This window comes from Vicia villosa, unplaced genomic scaffold (assembly GCF_029867415.1).
Source record: "Vicia villosa cultivar HV-30 ecotype Madison, WI unplaced genomic scaffold, Vvil1.0 ctg.000488F_1_1, whole genome shotgun sequence".
Taxonomy (NCBI): domain Eukaryota; kingdom Viridiplantae; phylum Streptophyta; class Magnoliopsida; order Fabales; family Fabaceae; genus Vicia; species Vicia villosa.
Window position 1 is genome coordinate 272220 of NW_026705237.1, and position 25874 is coordinate 298093.

Consider the following 25874-nt stretch of genomic DNA (forward strand, 5'->3'; position numbering starts at 1 on the left):
AAAGTCCCTGCGAATGCACCCAGGGATAGGTGGATACAAGCTGATGCAAGAACCAACAAATGGCGAAGCTGGGACCAAGGAGGAAGAACTGCAATGGCATATAGGAAACAATTTCAAAGACCAAATCGAGAGGCGAATCGATTGGAGAATTATAAGGGAAAAAATCCTATGTCTCGGTCCCAGTGGAGAAGGCATCAGAGGATAAAAAAGTCTCAGAAGGAATACAGGCCAAGAGAAGTTGGAGAATCTAGTAGCAACCAAGTCTCATACCAGGGGGCAAAGTTAAACAAACCTCCAGTGGAACGCAGGTTGTTCGAAGCTGAGAAACTCTTAGATGAAGAAGAGAAGATGCGTTCAAATTCCTGGAAAGAAGAGGATAGAATGACAAATGATTTTGATTCCGATGGAGTGTCATCCATAAATCTTAATTGTAATGTAGTATCTGTACTCCCTCACGAGTTTAACCAGGAAGTTGAAGTAGAAGACTGCGAAGAGGCTGATATCGAAGAAATGACAAAACACAGACCTGTGTGTTACTATGTGCTGAATAATGGTGCAGTAGAAGAACAGAATGCTTTCTTCGAAAGACCGGATGAGGGTATGCGAAACCACTTGAAGCCACTTTACATCAGGGCGAAGATTGAGAATGTTGGTATTAATAAAGTCTTAGTTGATGGAGGAGCAGCAGTGAACCTAATGCCTCAATATATGCTGAAAAGAATTGGTATGTTCGATACAGATATAAGGCCACATAACATGGTCTTATCTAATTATGAAGGCAAAATAGGACAAACACTGGGAGTTGTTCAAGTCAATTTGACAGTAGGCTCAGTTACGAGGCCAACCATGTTTATGGTTATACCAGCAAAAGCAAACTACAACCTTTTGCTTGGTAGAGAATGGATTCATGGTGTAGCAGCTGTACCCTCAACAATGCATCAGAGGGTGACGATTTGGAGAGAAGATGGTATAGTGGAGAATATCGAAGGTGATCAGAGTTACTACATGGCTGAAGTCAACCAGGTAAATAGAACCAACTTCGATAGGAACCTGGCAAACATAGGTCCTTGTCATGCTGCTGAAGAGATGTATGCTCCAAATAGAAATGCATTGTACTATTTGACTTTGCATCCAAATGGATTCCAATGGGATAGGGAGATCATGGATGGTCCACCAGATCCAGCACCATTGGAGAATTATCAGACAGTACGGCCAACAGGCTGGGATGATGACGGTAATAATGTCTGAGTCTGTGTTCTTCGAAAAGATTTCGGCCTATGTGGCCGAGAACAAAAGAAAGGCGGCTCTCGAAGCCGAACTATCAAGTACAAAGATAGATACAGTTCCAATCAAGGAAGGAACAACAGAATTGGAGATACGTACGAGTTTCGAATTCCCTGAAGACACGGCTCCAGTTGAAGAGATCATAAGAGAAGAACCAAGTCAGAGGTTAGATGCAATATACGACGAAGAACCTTTGGGATTCGAGAAAGACCCAATGGCGTCGAACATAAAGATGTTGGCCCAAGATCCTCTTGAAGAAGTAAATCTTGGAGACAATGATCAAAATAGAATAACATACATCAGCGCGAAATTAGAGCCTAAGTTGAAAGCAACGATCATCAAAATGTTGAAAGACAACAGAGATTGTTTTGCTTGGGATTATGATGAGATGCCTGGTCTCGGAAGAGACTTAGTCGAATTGAAATTACCAATAAAAGAAGGGAAGAAGCCAATAAAGCAAACTCCCAGAAGATTCGCGCCAGAGATTCACTCGAAGATTAAGACAGAAGTCGAAAGACTCTTGCGTTGCAAAGTTATCCGAACTACAAGGTATGTCGAGTGGATTGCTAATATAGTACCTGTAATTAAAAAGAATGGCTCATTAAGAGTATGCATAGACTTTCGTGACCTTAATGCAGCTACTCCTAAAGATGAGTATCCTATGCCTGTAGCAGAAATGCTAGTAGACTCAGCCGCAGGTTTTGAGTATTTGAGCATGATAGATGGATATTCAGGATACAATCAAATTTTTATAGCAGAAGATGATGTATCCAAGACAGCATTTCGTTGCCCAGGAGCAATAGGCACTTACGAATGGGTTGTGATGCCTTTTGGTTTGAAAAACGCTGGGGCAACTTATCAAAGAGCAATGAATTCTATATTTTATGACTTTATAGAAACATTCATGCAAGTGTATATAGATGACATCGTGGTAAAATCTACCTCGAGTATGAGTCATCTCGATCATCTAAGCCAATCATTCGAAAGAATGAGGAAATATGGCTTGAAGATGAATCCCCTTAAATGTGCTTTCTTTGTGCAGGCAGGTGATTTCTTGGGTTTCGTAGTCCACAAAAAAGGGATAGAAATCAACCAAAACAAGACAAAAGCCATTATGGAAACCAAGTCTCCATCCACGAAGAAAGAATTGCAGTCTTTATTGGGTAAGATAAATTTCTTGAGAAGATTTATCTCTAATTTAAGTGGACGCACCCAAGCTTTCTCGCCCCTATTACGGCTTAAGCAAGGAAAGTTCGAATGGAGTGCAGAACATCAAGAAGCTTTCGATCAAATAAAGCAATACTTGACGTGTCCACCAATTCTCAGTCCCCCGAATGGGAAGAAGCACATGCGCCTGTATATCTCAGCATCAGATAAAACAATAGGCAGCATGTTAGCCCAAGAAGATGAGAACGGCATCGAAAGAGCCATTTATTACTTAAGTAGAGTACTCAATGATGCAGAGACTAGATATACTGATATAGAAAAACTCTGCCTTTGTTTGTATTTCTCTTGTATCAAACTTAAGTATTATATAAAGCCAGTTGACGTCTACGTTTCATCTCATTGTGGTGTTATTAAACACATGTTATCTAAGCCAATACTACACAGTCGAATTGGCAAGTGGGCTTTAGCCCTTACTGAATATTCATTAATATTTCAGCCTCTCAAGGCAATGAAAGGTCAAATTGTGTCAGATTTCATTGTTGACCATGCGGTGGTTGAGAATTATCAGCATTATGTGGATTTGAAACCTTGGAAGTTATATTTCGATGGTTCAACACATAGAGAGGGTACTGGTGTTAGAATATTGATAATTTCTCCTGATGGAATTCCAACAAAGCTCAAGTATAAAATTGAAGGTCCATTATGCTCCAATAATGAAGCTGAATATGAAGCATTGATTGCTGGACTTGAGGCTTTGTTAGAATTGGGGGCAACCAGAGTCGAAATTAAAGGAGACTCCGAATTGGTCATCAAGCAATTGACAAAAGAGTACAAGTGTATCAAAGAGAATTTGATCATGTATTTTGTTATTGCAAATAGGCTACTCAAGAAATTTGAATATGTGGAATTAAAACACGTATCAAGAGTGAATAACCAGGAAGCAAACGACTTGGCACAATTAGCCTCAGGATATAAAGTATCAAAAGAAAAGTTGGAAGAATTGATTGAAGTAAGAGGAAGAGCAATGTTTACTAAACTTTCGCCAAGTGATCTGGAGAACTCACGATTGGGTTATGCCAACAAAGAACAATTCGAGGTACTGAATATAGATTCATTAACAGACACAGATTGGAGGAGTCCAATTATTAATTATCTGAAAAATCCTTCGACGGATACGGACAGAAAAATCAAGTATAGAGCCCTGTCATATTATCTGATGGGAAATGAATTGTTCAAGAAAACTCCTGAAGGGGTATTGTTAAAATGCTTGGGAGAAGCAGAAGCATACTTGGCTCTGTCGAACTTACATAGTGGGGCATGTGGTGCACATCAAGCAGGGCACAAAATGAAATGGCTCTTGTTTCGATATGGGATGTATTGGCCTTCGATGTTAAAAGATTGCATAGAATTTGCAAAAGGGTGCCAAGAATGCCAAGAACACACAGGTATCCAACACGCCCCAGCAAACGAACTAAGTACGATAGTAAAACCATGGCCTTTTAGGGGATGGGCACTAGATTTGATTGGAGAAATTCACCCCAAGTCCTCTAAAGGTCAAAGATACATTTTGGTGGGAATAGACTATTTCACAAAATGGGTCGAAGCAATACCGCTGGCAAATGTGGATCAAGAGGCCGTGATTGAGTTTATTCAAAAACATATTATATATAAGTTTGGAATCCCAGAAAGCATAACAACGGATCAGGGATCAGTCTTTACTGGACAAAAAATGCAAGAATTTGCCAGAGAAATAGGTTTCAAGTTATTTACTTCTACACCTTATTATGCTCAAGCAAATGGCCAGGTTGAAGCAGCAAATAAAGTAATAATTGGCCTTATTAAGAAACATGTAGGAAAGAAACCCAAGAATTGGCATAAGACTTTAGATCAGGCACTTTGGGCTTGTCGAACATCTCCAAAAGAAGCCACAAATACAACTCCTTTTCAGTTAACGTTTGGACATGACGCAGTACTTCCAATTGAGATATGTTTGCAATTAGTAAGAATACAAAGGCAAGCAGACATTCCTCCCAACGTATACTGGGAATTAATGATGAACGAGTTAGTAGATTTGGACGAAGACAGGCTTCGAGCATTGGAAATGATAAAGAGGCAAAAGGAAAGAGTGTCCAGAGCATATAACAAAAAGGTGAAAGGTAAAACTTTTGTTAATAATGATCTAGTTTGGAAAGTTATTCTACCTATAGATCGAAAGAATCAGGCACTTGGTAAATGGTCCCCACATTGGGAAGGACCCTTTCGAATCTTAAAAGTATTCTCGAACAATGCCTACGAAATTGAAGAATTAGCAGAAGATCGCAGGATCTTAAGAGTAAACGGGAAATACTTGAAGAGATATAAACCTAGCATGCATGAAGTAAAGATTGCAAAGACGTAGACACTCAAAGTACTACGAAAAGCCAAAATGGTCAGGCATGTGTCAAAATATACTTCACATTGATCAAAATAGGCTTTAGAATCAGAAAGAATTATGGAAAGAAAAATCAAAACACCAAAATATTCTTTTCATTGCAAGCATGGAAATACATTTCATTACAAAAAGATCCAGAAATAGGATCTGAGATTACAAAAAGAGAGGAAGGCATAGACATATAAAAAGGTTAAACCTAGACTCGCTAGTTAATTCTGGCGTCTAGACCTTCCAGAGATAGCACAGGAACAGGTTCAGCTTCGAACATGTCCCTAGCCCCAGAATCACGCATTCTTCTCACTACGCCTTTCTTGAGAAAAATGTAACTAAGGAGTCTCCCGTATAGAAGACAAGTTACACTTTCTCGACGGTCCACGCCGATAGCAACAGCTTTGACAAGACCTTTGAAGATCATCAAAGGTATGTTAATCTTTCTTCCCCGAATACCACAGAGAATAAACTCCAGATCTTCAACCATGATGTTATTCTCATCAATCACCCGAGGTTGAAAGTTGCCTACGAGCATTTGGTGCCAAATCCTGATGGTTTGTGCGCTGTAGCGATCACTATCCATGAGTGTTCTCAACATGATATGAGTAGTCATGCTGAAAACATTATCATCAAAAGTTGCTCCGGAGTTATTGCATCTTATGAGATTGGCAATAGTGGTGGGGGTAATGCTAAGGTGAGCATGTCGAACGGATGAATCAATGGTGGCTCTACCTTCAGGGTCCATGCGTAAAGACGCATTCATCCAAAACTCTGCCACCATATTAGGGTAGATGGCACCCTCCAGGACTTCCTCAAAGTAGAAGTTCAGTTCCTGATTAGCAAAGAGGTTTTCAATGTTAATGAAATGACGAACAAGTTCATCCTCATCAAGTCTGAACTCACCCTTGATGAGAGCTTTGAGATCGTTAAAGGAAAGAATTCCAGCCATTTCAGGAAAAAATGGTGTTTGAGAGGAAAGAGTTATGTTTTCTCTTTTTTCTGTGTTTTGGTTTGGGGAAGAAATACTTGAATGAAGAAATAAAAGTGATATGGAACCCTTTATATAGAAGGAGAATACTGAAGGTTGGTTTTACATTTTTAATGAGTGATTAGACTGCGGTTCGCTTTTCAAAGTGAGGAGTTATGGCCTCCGCCGTTTCCCGCCCTTGGAAGTTGAGAGGTAATCATTAAACTGATGCACGCACGTCTTAAAAACCGACGTTTTGGAGAAAATGACGTCACTTTTAATAATGATTATGGCTAGAAGAAGTGGAAACGTCAAGTCTAGAGGCAAGAGTGCTGCGAAGGATGTTCAGGTTTTACATGTTGCATTTAATAAAAGCACTATAGGAAATCTAAAGATATATTTGGCAGAAAATTGAAAGATTTGTTAAAATTAATGCAAGCAAATATTATAGATAGAAATGGGAGTCAGGCGTACAAATATTATATGTCTCGATTACAAAATAAAAATCCAACAAATGAAACAAGATGGAAGACATCTAGCTAAAGTCCTCAGGGAGATCCCTTTTGATCTTCAGATATTGAGTTTCCCATGAGGACATTCGAAGTTCAATTAGTGCCCTTTGCTTCTTCAACTTTTCGATCTCTGGCACTAACTTCTGTGCAGTCTCGAAATGTTTGATTCCTAACTGCACCACTTCGAGCAAATCTTGTTGATTAGATTCTTGCAGGGCTGCTTGGCTACTTTCAGCTTCCTTTATCTTGCCCTCGAGCGTTTTTATTTCTTGTTTCCAGGAGCTGATTTTCTTCTCATATTCATCAATGGCTTTTTGATTCGCCGAATGTTTAAGCTTGAGGGCTTCACCTTGTTTTGTGGCTTCCACAGCAGAATTCCATGAAGAGTCATGAGAGGCCACTATCTCAGATAATTCTTTCTCGACATTTTGCTTTCGAAGAATGTTAGCTTGGAGTTGTTCAAGGAGAGAGCCTAGCAGAACAATCATATCTGAGACTTCTGGGGAAACTTGAAGCAAATCTACTTTCTTTAAAAGTTTATTTAAGTTGCAGCTTTTAACAGGGTCCCGGTTGAGAACATCTACAAGATTAACCCCAAAGAATCTCTCTTTTATCTGTCGAAGAAGATTAGGAGTATCTTCCTTGTCACTAGAATCTGCAGTTACAGCTGGAGAGACATCAGGCTCCGAAAGTGAAGAAGTATTCACATTCATGATAGCCTTTAGGAACCCAAGAGGATCAGTTTGTTTAAGTTGTTCAAGCTCCGAAGGAGTAGGCTTCGTAGGGGCAGGCGTCGAAGTTGTCTCAGGAATAGTTTCTACATCGGGAGTCGAAGTTCCTTGAAAGATTGGTCTTTCTGGTTGAGAAATCTCCTCCATGGCATCTTTCTCCGATGCAGAATCTTCGTTGCCATGTGATTGCTGGTTCACATTGTCGCTGCCGGAGAACGGATGATCCTCTTCCAAATCTTTGCCTTGATGAGTAGGTGGGGATTCGTCAGTAGATTGGCTTTCTTCGATTGGTTCATTAGACAATATAGTGGCAATTGGCCTAACGTCTTCGAAGACTGGTGAGAGAACATGGGTTCTAGCTTGAGAAGTATCTGTTTCGAACAAAGCCAAGTTAATCGTGAGGTCAAGCCTTCGAAAGTTTTAATTGACGAAAGTTGAAATTTAACAATTACCATAAAGTTTATCAACATCAATGGTGAGGCCAGGGTCTTTGAAACCAGAAGTAGCAGTGCCAGCATCATCCTGCAATAACAAGGTAAAATGCCAGTGCAATTAGTTAGTTAAAATTACAAGATAATGTGTAAGACAAACGCAAGATACCTTGGGTGGATTATTGTCTGGGCTTGAGTTATGACTTTCCAAAACGAGAGCATTGCTGGCAGTCTTCAAAGGAGACTCTTCAGAAGACGCCTTATTGCCAGGAGAAGCAGCTTTTGAAGGACTTGCCTTTTTCCCTTTTCTTGAAGGGGTAACAGCTTTGTGTTTCTTTTTCTGTCCTTGTCTAGTTTGAGGAGGAGATTTGTCTTCACCATCTGAAGCATTGGTCGAAGAAGCTTTACGCTTCGAACCCGTTGGGGGTTTCGAGCTCTGGCAAGTGAAAGATGAGAAAGATGAGTACCAATCACAGAATTGTACAAGATTGAGAGTATGAGATAAGTATTTACCGTGGGCTTCTTATCCGTGACGATCGAATTACTTTCGTTTGGTTTGTCGCTTTTAGATGTCTCAGACTCTTTTGGGGCAGAAGCTTCTTTAATCTTCCTCCTTCGTGCAACAGCTGTAGTTGAGACTGAAATCAGTATATCAGTAAAAGAAAAGAAAAGTCAGTCGAAAAAGGTTATCTTAATTCAAACCTTCAGGTATTGGAGTCAGGACACGGACATGTTTAAGATCTATATGAAGATGTCCTTTAAAAGTATCCAAGGTATGCTTAGTCGGGACCACTCATTCAGCGCGTTTTTTAGTACTCTCTCGAAGAATTTTGAGAGCATTCCCACACACAAACCAGTCTGGGAAAGGAGGACTTAGAGCCACACCAAAATCAGCACTTGGTAGTGGAGGGAATTTTGGATGATGAAGTTTGAAAGCCACTTCATAACGTAGTTCTGGTCGAACATACGAGGGCAATTTCAATTTATTTAGTTTGGTGGAAAACTTTTCGCGCAAAGCGACTGCAGCCTCACGAACGGTCCGACTAAGATCATCAGGCCTATAGATAGTTTCAAAGAATTTTTGAAAAGCTTGGATTTCTTTAATATGAGTTGAAGTACCTTTTTTGAAGTTCTCCTGCACATCAGTGAAAGCTGCGGTTAGTTCTTGAGCAAGGCTATCAGCATCAAAAATTTGAGAGCTATAATACTCTGTCCACCATTGATGAAAATTTGGTGTAGAGTAAAAAGAAGGTTCAAAAGGAATAGGAGAAAGATTGGTGACGTCAACATATTTGTCGATTTTTTGTTCACATTCTTCTTCAGTCAAATACAGAGTGTGGAAACACATATGGTTTCTTTTCTCATATAAGCACTTGGGTGTTATTTGAGTTAGCCCAAACTGTCTCGAGACCAAATTTGGTTGATAACACATGAGGATACATTGACCCTTTGATGGTCGAAGACGGTGGGAAAATAATCTTGGAGTCAGAAAGGCTTCCCAATTTTCCATAGATTCAATTTGTTGATCTTGAGAAGCTGGTGGAAACTTTCGAGTAAACCATTCGGGACCTATTGTTCTGTGTACAAATGGGGCCATAGAAGGATCGAACTGTTCACGCCGAGCAAACATCATCGAATACGCCAGGAAATGTTCATGGAGCTTTCCCATTTCTTCTTTTGGAGTTAGGTAAGCTAACCTGGTTCCTTCTATAGTTCGATTCTTGATTTTGCTATCTTCCTCATTGACATCTCCTCGAAAGGGAAGATGAGTTTCGAATGTAGCATTAAGCCATAGTTGCAATAGCCAGAAAGGACCAGCGTAAAGTAAACTGCCAGATTTGAAATTCTTGGTAAGATTCGCAGCTTCACTAAGGTTTTCGTAAAGAGACCCTAGAAGTAGTTGGCTGAGGTTGAGTTTTCTACCAGCATGCAACTGGTTAGCCATGCAAAGGTACCTCTTTGCAACCTGGATAGATCTTGAGCAGAAGGCGCGCCGTGAGAGCCATAATGCTAGGAAAGCAATATGCTCTTCGTCAGATACTGTCGCTTCGGTGGTAATATGGTGTTTCTGGATGAATGCCGTGTAAGTAACTTGCGAATCGTTGAAACCTATAGTGTCATTATCCATGTCATTGGGATCAAAGGTTTCGCCAGTTGGTCGAAGTCCCGTAATAGCAGCCACATCAAAAAGCGTGGGGGTAACCATTCCACAGGGAAGATGGAAGGTATTGTGAGAAGCATCCCAGAAATGAACCGCTTCTACTAACATGGGTTGGTTATATTCTAAACCCGTTCTTGACAGTTGAATCAAATCGTATATTCCTAATGTTTTCCAGAAGGATCCTTTTTGTTTCTCTACCTTTTCTAGCCAGGCATAGTACAAGTCAGGATCTTTGGCTAAAGGGATTGACCTAAAAACTTTTACAGAATTGGTCATATAGTTTAACCTAATTTTGGTTAAAGCTAAAAGGGTTGCAGTTGAAGTTTCCTCAACATTAGCAGATTTGCCTAAAGGAGAACGACCATCTTCATCTATCTTAACTTTGCTAACTAATGGTCTAGTCTTGTAATAAGCAGGGAAGAATTTATTCACAGATTGGATACTTTCACTCGGTAACGGACCCATAAAGGCAAGAGTTTTTCCAGAGAGTTCAAAGGGAATGATTACCTGTGAAGCGTAAATAGCGCGTATTTCTTCAGTGTTAGGGTTTGGAACGAACTCTCGTTCCCCAGAACGTGTTGTTGATTGGAGCTTCAAAGCGGGTTGAAGAACATTTGAAGATGAAGCCATGGAGAAATTTTTGATTAAAAGGACAAGATTCTAGAAAGAGTGAAGATGTTTTTCGGTGAAGAAGATGAATGAAAGGCGGTATAGAGGCACAAGATCAAGTATTTAAAGGTTTAACGGAAACCTTTTTAAATCTTTTGGGTAAAACCCGAGAGACACGTGGCGGCTGGTGATTTAATCCAACGGCGGTCGAATGAGTTAGCTTCACTCCTAGTATGTAGGAGTAATGATCAGGAAGTAAGGTTAAAACGTGGGAATGTAAGTTATGAGACGACATCTTTGAAAATGACAAGACGTTTCGGAAACAGTGTTATCAGTGATTATGACGTTAGTCAGCAGTCTTGGAACTTTCAATGATCATAAAAACGAAATCTTATAATGACAAGAAACGCCTATTTCTGTTGATTCTCGAAACAGGCATTTATTGGGGGCAATTTGTTAGCTGAAGATTTCGTTTTATATTGTTTGTCCTTCGAAGGAGTTGAGAATCGAAGGAAAGATGGTTACTGATGGCCATCCCTTAAAAAATGAAAGAATGGCTACTGATGGTCATGCTTCGAAAAATAAAGACTTCTAAGTTCGATGAAGATAGTGAACGCTGAAAGATTAATGAAAGCATATGTCTTCGGGACTTAGACAAAATTCATAGAATATGTATTCAAGTATTACTACTTAGCGTGTTTTTTAGTAGTGTTTGTTTAATACACTGCCACGCGTCGAAGATGGACTCAGGCGGGAAGATTTAAAATTCGAAGACGGTTTCGTAACTGTTCAATAACAGATGGCTTCGCTGGAAGTTCTGATGAGAAACGTGGCAGCAGATTAGTATAGGACCGTTAAGGTCGAAACTAGTATAAATAGGGGTCTTTATGTTAGGATTCCGTGTGTTCATTTTGTACAAATCACTCACATATTTACTCAAGTATCAAGTGTTACGAGAAAGAGTTCGCTGAGAAAATGTACGTATGACACCACCATTTTAATACATGTGTATTGTATTTCATTTTCGAATACATTTCTGAGTTAATGCATTCCATTTATTTCTTGTCATTTACATTCCTGTATCTTTATTTTACTTTCGAATTTACTTTCATGATCATTTACTTTTAAAGTCTTTAACGTTTCTGCAGTTTAAGATTCTTTATGTTTTAACAATCTTTAAGTTTCATATGTTATGTTATTTATCTTTCTTGTTGAAGTTATAATTATATATAACGAAGCAATTACCAAGATTCTTGAATCGAACAATACTCATCGAAGAGGACAAATTACGAATATGATTCAAATGAACATTGATAACAATCTTCTTGACTATGTGTCCTAGGATCAATCTAGTCGATCCTGCAAGTAACCAAATCATATTTATTATAGTTTGGAAGACTAGCGGTTGTTTACCGGAAATCACCGTAAACAGGGACAGGGCAACTGCGTATCATACGCGTATAGCCCATTGGGAGTGTCCCCCATACGCGTATGACCTCATTCCATACGCGTATGGCACTGTTTCATACGCGAAACACCAGAAAATGCCCAGAACCTGCAGAATTCGTAACAGTCCAAAACCCACTCGTTTTTACTCATACCAGTCCACAATTTTGAGTCTAAAAACCAGGAAAATTGCATCTAAACAGTATACGAATTCGACCATAATCAATTTCGTTCATCGTACCCTAAATCTATCAGTTAATAGGGATTAACAGCTCAATTTTAATGATGAACACAGAGGAAAATTCAGAATATGGAATCAATTATCCAAACAATACTCCTAATCAATATCACTATCTATAACACGATAATAGAGATTAAATGGAGAGTCTCCCCTTACCTTAGACAAGAGTTCTTGATCCTTGGTCTCTCCCTCTACAGTTCTCCTTCACGTTCTTCGTGTTCTCAACCCTTTGTTCTTTCACGTTCTTTCTTCCTTTCCCAAATCCCAAAATGCTTTATGAGAATAATAATAATTTAGTAAAAGGATTATAAAATCACCCTCCTTCTTTTACTATTTACTCATATGGCCCAAAAGCCATAAACCATTATTTATTCATTATTTTCACAAAATCCCTAATAATTCTAATTATTAATTCAATATTCCAATTAAATTAATATTAAAATTATACGGGTGTTACACTGAACTCAATAAGGAGTTCGATATGAAGGATCTTGGAGCTGCTTCCAGGATTCTTGGAATTGACATTCGAAGAGATAGAAAGAAGTCGAAGTTATACTTATCTCAAGAGGCATATCTACGGAAGATTCTCGAAAAGTTTGGTATGTCGAATTCGAAGCCAGTTGTGACTCCAACAAACCCTCAGTTCAAGCTGAGTATTGATCAGTGTCCCAGTACTGATGTCGAAAGAGCCTATATGAATAGCATCCCATATGCTAATATAGTTGGTTCTTTGATGTACGCTATGGTCTGTACTAGACCCGACATAGCATATGCAGTAAGTCTTGTAAGCAGGTACATGGAGAATCCTGGAAAGGCTCACTGGCATGCATTGGAGTGGATTTTAAGGTACATAAACGGGTCTCTGAACAGAGTCCCAATTTATGGTGGAGCCCTAGGTGAAGATAGTAAAGTAGTAATCGAAGAATATGTCGACTCTGATTATGCAGGTTGTATGGATTCCAGAAAATCTATTTCTGGATATGTTTTCACTATGTTTGGCACAACAATTAGTTGGAAAGCAACACTTCAGAAGGTTGTTGCTCTATCAACCACTGAAGCGGAGTATATTGCCTTAACTGAAGCTGTGAAAGAAGCATTGTGGCTTGAAGGTTTTGCGAAGGAGCTGAAACTTCAAGGTCAAGGTATCACTGTTAAATGTGATAGTCAAAGTGCAATACACCTGTCGAAGAATTCAGCCTATCATGAGCGAACTAAGCACATTAATGTGAGGCTGCATTTCGTCAGAGGAGTAATCGAGCGTGGAGAAGTCCAAGTGCTGAAGGTTTCGACTGAGAATAATGCTGCTGATATGATCACCAAGACATTGTCGAGCTGCAAGTTTTTCCACTGTATGCAGTTGATAAAGCTGCATGAAGAAAGCTAGTTTGTTCCTTGACGTTGTAGAGTTAGGTCCAAGGTGGAGATTTGTGAGATATTGGATCGAACTCTAGTGGTCGAAGGGTAGCTTCTTAGTTCGACAGTTCGACAGGGTTAAGCATGACGTCGAAGGTTGCTCACATGCTGGTGTCGAAGTGTGCATGCTGTTGTCGAAGATGGGTCGAGTATGCAGATGTCGAAGATGCTAGGTTGTTAGCATGTTAAATTAGGTTTTAATGTTTAAACCCTAATTTGTTAAGTTAGCTTGTTTATTAAGTTGGCTTGTGTAATGAGCCTTGCTGAAAAAGCGCATTAGTTAGTATGTTAGGTTTTATTATAAATAGCATACTAGTCTCTCATCATTGTCAAGCTGCAAATCCTAATTTAAGGTGAGAGAGGTTATTTTTTATTCTTGTAAACTTGTAATCTTGTTTAAAGAGAAAGTGAAAGAATAGCAGTTATAACCAATTCTTGTGTTCTTCTTATCTCTCATAATTTCCTATTATACTTTGTTATTGGTATCGTTTTTCACAACAATTATTATTACATTTGTTTGGTTGAAGAAGAGGGATGTATAAAAGGAGATGGTCCAAAGTTATTGCCCCACAATAGTTTCAAGTACTCTTAAAATAAGATAAAGAAAAAAATTCAAAACAACTCTATATCATGTGTGAGGTCATTACTTCATCATCACAATCAATTTGTGGATTTGATAATAAGCTTAGCTTGATTAATTACAATGTGAGATGAAAACCGAATTCAAGTTTGACAAGAAAACTATGACATAAATTGGAGATGTGATTCATGACATTTGCCCAATTTCAACTCAACCCAAGTTTTCAAGAAGATATATCTCATTTATGTTAATAACTTTCCAATCTAGCTGCCTATTAAAATTACATTTCCCCACATTTTCATAAATTGCGGCAACATCATACCTTAATTAAACACATTCCGTACAAAACCTAAAAACTCATCACATCACCACCATTAATTAGTGACTAGAACCCTGTAGCTGAAATGAAGCTTACCAGTTGATTACGTGTGCAAAAGCTTTCTCAAAAAAATAATGTAGTTGAGATAGACTTTATGGTTCATGTTGTTCCCTATTAATTGGCAAATTCATGTTAGTAGATTCTTCATTATGCTAAAGATGGAAAACTAGCTAGTGTGTGCTATATAGTATTCACAAGGAAACTATATAACTTTTTTTGTGTTATGACTTATGAACCCTTTGCCTTACGGCACACGGTTTGTGCTCAAAGAGGGAAAAAGTAAAGGAAATAGATTTGCTTCTAGATATGAAAGTGTTCAAATAGAGAAACATGGTGACTCCACAAACGGTGAGAAAATTTATATATAGGTTACCACACATGAAAATTGGATTGGCTACTTTAGACTTTATTAATCTTTTGATTTGAAAGTTTATGTGTGTGTATCTTGATGAAGAATCAAGAAACTTTCCGATTTGCTTCATAAGGTAATTTTAATTAGGTTTAGTTTCATAAGGGGAAAACATATGAATCAAACTAAATGTGTTGGAAATATTTCCAATTAGGTGATGCCGCCAGGGAAATAATTTATCATTTTAACGAGTGAGCAGGCATATCATCAAAAAAAAAAAAATTGTACTTGGATATAATATGGCATCACTTACTAGGAACATTATTGTAGTTTACTAATTTTTCTCTTTCATTTTCTAAATATTATAGTTGTCTTATGGAATATGCCTAGTTACCACGACCTGTTTATTTTAGCTAAATAATATATTTCAAATGTATTAAATGATGATTTAAACTTGAATCTGACCCGTTGGACTGGTGAGTTTGAGTTTGACGGAATGAATAAAAAATATGGAGAATTTGACCTGCCACCGTATCTTATATTTGGCATCTTCATATATAGTGTAACGCAGGGCCGGCACTAGGTCAAGAGTCTCATAAAAAATGGGCCTTATATTTTATGGGTTTGGACTTTAGAAAAAATAATAAACTATTTATATATAAATAGTATATTGAAAAGTGAAAGAAAATGCAATTAAAATGCAGCGGTTGTGTTGTGATATCTGATTCAGAAGGTTGTGTGTATGTACAGGGGCGGATACAGGGCAAAGGGATTGGGGGCTCAAGCCCCCACAAGAAACAAATTTTTTCTATGATGTTATTAAATATATTTTTATAGCCCCTGTCATACCCCAAAATTTACCCGTTATAATTCTTTTTTTTTTAATTTATTAAGGGTGTTAAAAATTAGGGGCCATAGGGTTTAATATATCTATTATTAAACTCGCTCTCTTATAAAATTCCCTTATAAATTGATCAAAGAAAAGAGAGGGTGTAAATAGCAAAAATCTCTAAATTCAATTGGCACTTGGGTTTTTTTTCTTCTTTTTTGTTTCGTAGGAAAAAGTAGAGGGGTGTCTTGCTAGAAATAGAAAATTTGGGGCCCAATAGGCCCATTTGTTTATCACCATTTAACCACTTGCATTATTAGTAATCATAACTTATTAATATTATTAATTCATAATATTAGTTTTAAAATTAATATTGGGGTTATTAGGATTAATCAAGTTTTATTATTAATACTAATATAATTAATTGGTGTTAGTTACTATTATCAAAATATTATTATTTAGTTTTTTTGGTTTATTATTAGGGATATTATTGGTTAATTAGTTAATTAATTAAACAAGTTATTTGGATTTTTTTGTTTTTTTTGGGGGGGGGGGGGGGGGGGGGTTTGTTATTGTCTTGGGCCCAGCAAGTGATTGGGCCAACTTATGAAATTATGGGTCAGACCAAGGGGCGTACCTGGGTTTCGGTGGGTCAAAGGATGGATCGGGTCAACCCGACCCAGGTCCTATTCATTTTCTTCTCCAAACGAAAACCCTAGCGCCGGAATTGAATCTCCATGAATCCTCAGGAAATCTTGATCTTCACCAAGAACGCCCAGGCCCATAGTGAATCGGAAAACGCCAACCTCAATCAATAACAGAATCAAAATCATAACTTACACAAATAAAAGATTTTATTGAATCGAATCAAATATTACAATTGGTATCAAATCTGAAAAACGAACAAAACGTAAATCTGAATCAATTTACAAATCTAATCTAACCTAATCAAATCTCTAACTTAAATCTAACTTTTCCTAATCTAATTAAACCCTAAGATTATAAAATCAAAAGAGAAAGAACAGAGAAGGGGTCGAAAAAAATTGGGAGAAACCCTAAGTTGCTTTGCGCCGCCGCAGACCTCTTCAAGCTTGGATCTTCATCTCAATCGAACCTATGAACAGAGAAAGAGAGAAGGATTAGAGCGATGGGGAGCTAACACGATCCAACAAATCAAGACTATAAGGTAATTACGCAAACACTTAGCTAGGATCGAATGTTTAAATTGATTGCATGTTCTGGTGATTGTGGTGTTGTTACGATTTTTCTGGAAATTTTGAGGGTTAGGGCTCTTAGATTGCTTAGGGTTCTTCATATGTAACCTAGGGTTCTAAGGGTTTGGATGGTTCTGGGTTGGGAGATGAATGTTCCGATGAACATTCATCGGTTTTCTAGGTTTTGGTGGTGGAGTCACGGTGGTTTCCTGGGAATATATGGTGGGTTATGGTGGTTTAGGTGGAGGCTTCTGGGAGCGTTTGAAGAGAGGACGAGAGAGATTAGAGAGAGAGAAGGAGTAGAGAGAGAACGAAAAGAGAAAAATGAGAGGGGGATTTTTTTGGTTTCTCGGTTAACTCCCTCCTGGCCGTTGGATCTTCGCCATTTGTCCTCCTATGGACATTTGGCAGCATCTCTGAATATGATTCAGAGTGCTTCCTTTACCATGCGCCTTCAAACCCAAACCCTTGTAGGTCGCAGGATCTAGATCAGACGGTCCTGATCTTGATCACACATCAAAACCCATACGCCCTCACCACACTCAACCACCCGGATTCAAAAGTAAACTGGGCCTGGCCTATTACTATTTACACCTCCAGAATTACTACCTTTTAATAAAATACACCCCCCTGTGAAAGTAAAAATAAAAATTAATTAATTAAATTTTTATAACTTGAATAATTTGTTTAATTGTTTTTTTTTGATAACTTAATTTCTCCTCGAACCGACTAAATCCATTAGGCGCATTAGACGAGAAATAAATTTTTCTAATCAATTTATAATTTAATTAATTCTTATTAATTCTCTCTTCGACCCGACTAAAGCTATTAGTCGCATTAAACGAGAGATAAAACTTAATTATAAATCTAAAACACATTCAATTTGTTTCCCGTGATGATCAATCTATCGATCTGAGTAACCAACAATGCCTCTTAATCCGTTAGCTATACTGACCAAATCCATTGGTCATCGCATCTAACGGTGCCAAATCAAATCAGAGTTGTATGCCAAACCTCAAAACACTTTCATCTTTCAAATCAAATTCAAAACAGCGAATAGGCCACTCAAAAAGCCTTTAATCAATTTCAAACCACAAATTCAATCCTAAGGCGTACAACCCTGTGCCCGAACTACGTTGACTCTGATCCTCCATAAGGAGGTACGTAGGCACTTGGTAACAAGGCGAGTCTTCCCCCCTATAATTTCAATTCATCTTTTTATCTTAATTTTTACCCTTTTCACTTCATTAGCTATAAACCATGAATACTGCCATAAACCTTTATTCTATGATACAACCTTAGGAAAGGGTTGAGGGTGCCTAAAACCTTCCCTCAACCTGATTATAATAACTTACCCTGAATCTCGTATCTGCGTAGGTTTTCCTATTCGCCCTTCAGAATAGGTGGCGACTCTAAACCTTTCAATTTTAGGGCAGGTTGCTACAGCTGGCGACTCTGCTGGGGACTACACTATAGGTTAATTATTATGCTCCTAAGGTTTGAGAGGGTTTAGGTTTGTGGTTTGTGGTTTAGGTTTTTGGCGCATTTTAGGGTTTGGCAAATTTGCCATATTTAGGGTTTGGGGGAAGGTTTATCTTTTTAATAATAAATTTTTAATTCTTTATTTATTTATTTGTTGTTTTTATTTTCATTAAATGTTTATTTGCCATATTTGCATTAAATGTTTAATTGTTATATAATTTGCACTGTGGGGTTATATATTATTGCTGTTAAGCCTAAGCGTGGGAATTATAATTAAGACCAGAGGGGAACTACATCGCCTACGAGTCTTGTTATAATTCCACTCAGAGTGGGTTAAATATTCGGAAAGGTCTGATACGAGGCTCGACCTTGTTGAGGGCTGGACTGGATATTTAGCTGATCTCTCTGGGAACGAACCCCTAAAATTCGAACCTCATGGACCAATGAGTTGTTCCAAAATCCAAAGAGACAAAAAGTCTCGGAGGCTACGAACGATCCCATGAGACCTTCTAGAACATTCCCATGGGAAGGGTAGGCTCCCGAGCCGTTACGTCGAACCTATGAACTCAGGAAAAATGAATGCTAAGAAGTCTATTGTCCACCTTACCGTTTCAGTTCCTGACATCAAGAAATTGAGAAATATAAGGGATAAAATGTCATCAACTGCTTTGAACAGGTTTGAGGGCCGTTATGGTGATGTTCTGGACTTGCTCAAGGTTAAGGTTCAAGAAGAAGCAATCACCGCTTTGATCCAGTTCTATGATCCGCCGCTTAGATGTTTCACTTTTCAGGATTTTCAGTTGGCTCCTACCTTGGAGGAGATGGATGCTATGCTTGGGTTTTCAAGAGTTAAAAAAGGATTCTATACAGGTGCTGGAAAAAGAGTTGAGATGTCTGATTTGGCCAAAGCTTTGGAAGTGCCCGTTGCGGATTTAGAAATAAGAAATCTCAAATTTGATCTTCAAGAAGCCCGCAATTCTGGACAAGAAGAACGCACAAGAAGATTGACTACGGAAGAAGCACTTTTACAGCACACCGATTAGTACAATAGGGCACTTCAAGCTATGGCCTCGCTTAGGCAAGTATTTATAAGGCAAAGGGAGATCTATGAGGCTTCAAGGGATGAAGGGGATTATTGGAAAAGACAATATACAATTGTTTCTACGGAAAATGAGCATGTGAGCATGGTTCCCAAGATGCTTGAAGAATATGAGAAATGTCGTGAGAATTATGACAAGCTGATCTATTTGTGCAATGACTTAATTTTAGACATTCCGAAGAGCTTGGAAAGAGCGGAGTCTTCTCCCATCATCCTTCCTGAAGAAGTGAAGGAGTTCTTGGAGCTTTGTAGAGGCATGGTGGACAAATTCAAGGAGGACATTCATAGGCGTTCTTAGTCATTTGTAGTTTTTATTTTTATTATTTAGAAGTTTTATTTCTATTGGTGTTTATTTCCTTTTGCAATGTTGAACAATTTAAATTGTACTTTCTTCAAAGTATTTTAAATTAATGAAGTGTGTTTATTTCCGCATTATTTAATTTCTTCGCAATATTCACCAAAAAGGATTATTATTAAAAAAAAAAAAGAGGAGTTTCTTAAAAAAAAAAAGAAAGAAAAAAGATAATATATATATATATATATATATATATATATATATATATATATATATATATATATATATATATATATATATATATATATATATATATATATATATATATATATATATATATATATATATATAAATAAATATATTACAATGAGGATGTGGATAAGACATGAACATAGCATTTGCATATCATTCATAACACGCATATCATTGCACCTTCTTTTAAAAACGTTATAAATCATCGTCTCCAAATTTTGATGATAAATTAAATCTTAAATTCATTGGTATCTAATATGTTATTTGTAAGAGGTCAATTTTCCATCGTCCATATCAAATTAAACAAAACATTCAATACGATATTATAAAACAAATCATACAAAATATAATAGCTTAAGAGAAATCAATTTCGCAAAAATCATTATTTTATACTATTTTTACGTATGAATATATATATGCTCTTATAACTACCTGATCTGGATATAGGTGAAGTTTAAACCTTATTGTCCATTGCCTCCCGTTACTAACCGTTGGAGACAAAACTATATTGAAGACGCAAGAGCATATGAAACAGCATATGTGGGACGCATAAAGCACTGGGAAGACGAAGCTAGGAAGTCATCATAATTTGTTTTGTATTCATATATGTAGCACATTTTCCGTTTTATGTATATCTTTTATTGGGTTATTTATTTTGCAAAATTAATGCAAAATTTTTTCCAGTACCTCACTGCCTACCTGACTTTCCAAAATTTTTGAATCATTTTGGTACATGCAGGATATTTTAAAAATATATGTATGGATGTACCAAAAATTTCAAAATGTTGTCATTTCTTCATAGAAAACAGAAAACTTTTAGTATTTCTTTGAAATTACCAGTAATTTTTCACAATTTTTCAAAATTTCTGGTGTAGTTTTGAAATTTCCGATATTTATTCATACTTTATGAAAAATCAATAACTTTAGATAAGAACATAACGGTAAAAGCATGCATATTGTGAGGATGTCAGGTACAACACGAGGGATGGTGTGTTAAAATATGGAAATCATGTTGAATTTGATCCAATCAACTTTACAAAATTATTAATGGGAGCAATACAAAACACGCAAATATACAAACATAAGGGTAAGATACAAAAAGACATAAGGGGTCCCAGAACAGAAATGCAACAATTGCTCAAGTATATTGAAGAATCAGGTTATGTTTACTGGAGTAGGAAAAAGGATGAGTCAGAAGTTGTGAGAGATATTTTTTGGGCTCATCCAGAATCAGTGAAGTTGTTGAATATGTTTCCTATTGTATTGATTATGGAGTGCACATACAAGACAAACAAGTACAGGCAACCGTTGTTTGAAATAGTTGGTATGACATCAACTAAATTAACATTTGCTATTGCATTTACCTATATGGAATCTGAGCAGACAAAGACTTTTTGTTGGGTATTGGATAAGTTGAAGCAGTTGTTTATCAAGCAGGATGATTGTCCTCAAGTAATCTTGACTGATAGAGATCTTGCTTTAATGAAAGCCATTGAAACAGTATTTCCAAAGACAACTAATTTTCTTTGCCGATTTCACATCAACAAAAACGTGAAATCAAAGTGTAAGGAACATGTTGTGGATGATATGCGAGAAACAGTGGAGAAAATGTGGTTTGAACTTACAAGGGCTAGTGATGAGATGGAGTACCATCAAAGGTTGAAACAACTTGAGGATGCAGGTGTTGACTCCAAAGGTTTTATTGATTATGTGAATGACACATGGTTGACACCGCACAGACATCGATTTGTCGAAGCATGGATCAATCAAGTGTTACATTTGGGCAACACCACAACAAATAGGTATGTCTATGTGATTTTATCGACATTGTTTCTTTATCTTAATATTACAGATAATTAGTTGTTTTGTTTTATTTAAAGGGTGGAGTCTGCGCATTGGAAACTTAAGCAAATGTTAGAGAATAGCTTAGGTGATTTATACAAATGTTGGGAGGCTATGAATGACAATATCAAGATACAAGTGGGCAACATTAGAGTTTCATTTCAGAAGAGTTTTTATGAAGTTGAGCATGCACACACTAGTCCTTTTATTCAAATTTGCGTGGTTCAGTATCAAGAGCTGCATTGAGGCAGATTGCTGAAGAATGGTTGAGGATTGACATGGTAGGTACCGATACGCAAAAGTGCGGATGTACTCATAGAAACGTATATGGGTTACCATGTGCTTGTGAGTTAGGGAGATATACATTGAGTGGTGATGCGATACCAATTGAGGCTATTCATATTCATTGGAGAAAACTAAGTATGGAAGGAAATCAAGATGTAGATGCAGATGATGGATCAGAAGTAGACATGACAAATGCAATCGATGAAATTTGGAAAAGGTGGAGGTCACTAAATGTTGTCGGAAAAAGAGCATTAAAAAGCAGAGTGTGTGAGATTGCTTATCCGACTACAACAAAGATGTGTCCACCGCCTGAAAAAATTAAAACCAAAGGAAGGGTTAAGAAGAAAGTGAAGAGACCTGTGGGATATGATGTTTATCGTGATCCTTCAGGATATGAGTATGTTGATCAAGCACATTCGAGTTTGCAAAAATCTTCAAAGAGGTTATGTTCACAACTATCCCAAACCTCAAAAAATAAAGAATTTGATAAATACATTATACAATTTCCAGATTACATCAGACCATTTATTGATGACATTGTTGATGTAAGAGATGATGGAAATTGTGGGTTTAGAGCCATTGCATCTTTGCATGGTTATGGTACAGATGGATGGTCAATGGTTCGTCGGGATTTGGAGAAAGAAATTATAGGTCCTAGAAGCAAGTTGTATGAGGATTTATTTGGTAAACGCCTTCCAACAGTGAGATCATCGTTGGTGATAGAAACTTTAGGGCAGCAACCACCAAATAAATGGACGACGTTACCTGAGTTGGGCTATGTAATAACTAATCGGTATAACGTTGTTCTCGTCTCTTTAGGTCACCCTAGTTTGAGTTACTTTCCTATGACGAGTGCACATTCACCTAATGCATCCATTTACTGCATCGGATTTGTCAATGGAAATCATTGGGTTCAGGTAATTAGTAACACAATTTTGGTACATTCAATCCCTATTTGACTTTTTCTGATATTTATTTTATGTGCAGGTAAACATGAATGAAGGATTCCCGTTGCCACCTGTCACAACTGATTGGAAGAAATATCGCACAAAAGATGCAACATCTTGGATGGTAGGATTTGTCGGGCGGTTACAACATTGGAAACGACTTACGCCTATACTGCCAAACTATGTCAGCTTAGTTTGATTTTATGATATTACAACATTGGTACTATTTAGTTTGATTTTATGATATTGGATTTTAATATGTTGACAAATGGATTATAAATAGTAAATCTCAAACTATAAGTCTCATAATAATACATAAGTCTCAAACTAAAACATAAATATAAACATAAAATGTGACATCAATCAGACTCATTGTCATAAGTAATTGGACCTTCCCTAGGTAATGGTCCGCCCTGTGCAAGTCTGAGTGCTCTAAATATCTCCAGAAACTGTTCGTCTTCAGGACGTGCCTGATGACACTGTAAGTAATGATGAAGCTCATGAGGTATATATGATAACCTCGGGTATGACGGTCCTTTGTCATAGACAGGCACTGGTACCTCCATCGGCTGATCAGCTCGTGGTGCTCTCAATAGAGGATGTGACACCGTATAATACCACGCCAAATAATCATCGTCTGTCTCATATGGTATGGTGGCAAACGTAGCTAGGGGATCATCGTGGGATCAGATCACCTGCAACACACTCTGCATATATGTAGCCCACTCAACATCCACATCAAGTGTGTCTACATTAGGAGGAGCAATCGGTATGTACTGTCTGTATCCAAACTGACGCATGCATCTGTCAAGTAAATATAGAACTACAGTACCATACCACTTCAAACCACCCCGGAACAAACAAATATCATCAAAAGGACGGTGCACCCTATGATCCTCAAAAGGGCGCCAGACGATATCGTGAGGGGTCAACTGATCTAACACAGCTCGGATGTCAGCCACTTTTTGCGTCCCCTGCCTATATTCCCATTTCATCACCCTAGCCATTGGACTATCAATGCCACATAACCCAGAAGTACCTCTCTTTCCAACAGTTGGAAAATACTCATGAATCCAACACTGTAACAAAACATTACTATTATAAATTAATCTAAATTATAATAAACTAAATTAAACTAAAAAATTAAATAATTTAGTATAACTAAATCATAAGTAAAATTTTGTACCTGAAGAAGAGAGGCATAACCACCAAGCTGTTTGCACGAATAAAATGAAGCATCCCCTAAGTATCTGTATAGAGTAACCAGTGCAGCTGCCCCCCAGTAATATCTTCCACAAGTATTCAAATCTCTCAACAGTGGTAGATATTTTGCCTCGACAAGAGTAAAAGTCTTGTCGGCAATAATAGTACAACCTAATAGCAACATCATGTATGCTCTCATAGCACCTGTAAAGTTATTTGCAGCTCTTTGTTGCTCAAAAACTTGCTTCAACCAATCCAATTTATAGTAAGGACCCCTTACGGAAGAAGCCTCCTCAGATGCTTCACTCAAAGAGACACCAAACAACTCAACAGCATTATGGATAGCATCATAATCTGTGACAACAAAATCGGGGTCAACCAACTCGCCCCTAATCGGTACATAAAGAAGACATGAAACGTCATCTAGCGTAATGGTCATCTTGCCGAACGACATATGAAATGACGATGTTTCAGGATGCCATCTCTCAACAAAAGTAGATAAAAGATGCGTATCTACCCTGGCCAAACTAGTATACTGCAAAGATGGCAGACCAGATGCAATTAACCAATCATTCATCTGCCTTGGGAGCATTGTCAGAACCTATCCTATTAATTTGCTGCCATGTGCAGCATCCTTTAAAGTTGGCTTTGGTCGTCTCTCCTGAAAATAATTTGTAAATATATGTGTTAATATATAAGTACATATAATTTAAAATTATTCAACATAAATTTTTAAATTAATGAACCTAAAAGAAAACATTTACGTACCTCGCCTAACCATAAATGATAGACAACATGGTTCTGATATCTAATCAATAAAGAAGTATCAGTCGGTCCTCCGGGAAATCCCGGGTGCTGTGGACCAACCTCAGGTGCAGCTCCCTGCTGTCCCTCGCCATCAGCCTCTCGACGTTGTCTTCCTCTTTAACGCATTCCGTCAATCGCACCTCCTCTTCTTCGAACCACTAAAAAATAAAAATAAAATATAGTTAAAAATTAAATAAAATGTTATTAAAAATTAAATAAAATAATAAAAACAAAAAATAAATAAATAAAAAACAAAAAAAAAGAACCGGATACCCCAAGGGGGGGTTATCCGGCTGAGAGATTGAAGAACCGGAAGCCCTATTGTTGGGTTATCCGGCTAGTGAAAAGAAGAACCGGAAACCCCACTCTTGGGTTGTCCGTCCGAGGCCTAGAAGAACCGGATAACTCACTTTTGGGTTGTCCGGTTGGTTGCTTTCTTGAATTGTAAGAACCGGAACTCTGATGCTTTGGTTATCCGGTTTTGGACGAAAAAATTTCTCTCCTACCACTTTCAAACGAAACTGTTACAATGAGTGAAAAATTTGATATTTTTACTATTTATACAGGGGTAAATTTGTCCGAAAATTTTTTTGGTAGGGGTATTGGGATAAATGTAGGGGTACAGGGTATAATTTTCGAAAAATAGAATTTCAAACAAATCGGTATCTAAGAGATGCTAATCGAAATTAGGTCACTTATCATAATTACAAACAACTTTTGAATGGAAAATTTCATTTTTAGCTAATCTATCTACACATATTATATATAAAATTTAACTTCATATTATTAACTTCGTATTATTATTTTATTTAGTTATTCGAGTCATATGTTAAATAAGCTAAATCAATTGAATTTTTCTTCTTCTTCTGTATCTTCCAGAGAGGGGTGATTTAGGATCGATTTTGATTCAAAATCACCCCCCCAAAT

General features: G+C 37.5%; 1 protein-coding gene across 1 annotated transcript; it reads right to left on the bottom strand.

The window, feature by feature from the left end:
• Window positions 1–23296: 23296 nt before the first annotated feature.
• LOC131628884 (protein MAIN-LIKE 1-like) lies at window positions 23297–24732 on the bottom strand. Its single transcript, XM_058899693.1, has 3 exons — window positions 24124–24732; window positions 23633–24016; window positions 23297–23416 (listed from the first exon to the last, which is right to left on the bottom strand). The coding sequence occupies exons 1-3, from the start codon at window positions 24730–24732 to the stop codon at window positions 23297–23299; spliced, it is 1113 nt and encodes a 370-aa protein (XP_058755676.1).
• Between the last annotated feature and the right edge of the window lie 1142 nt (window positions 24733–25874).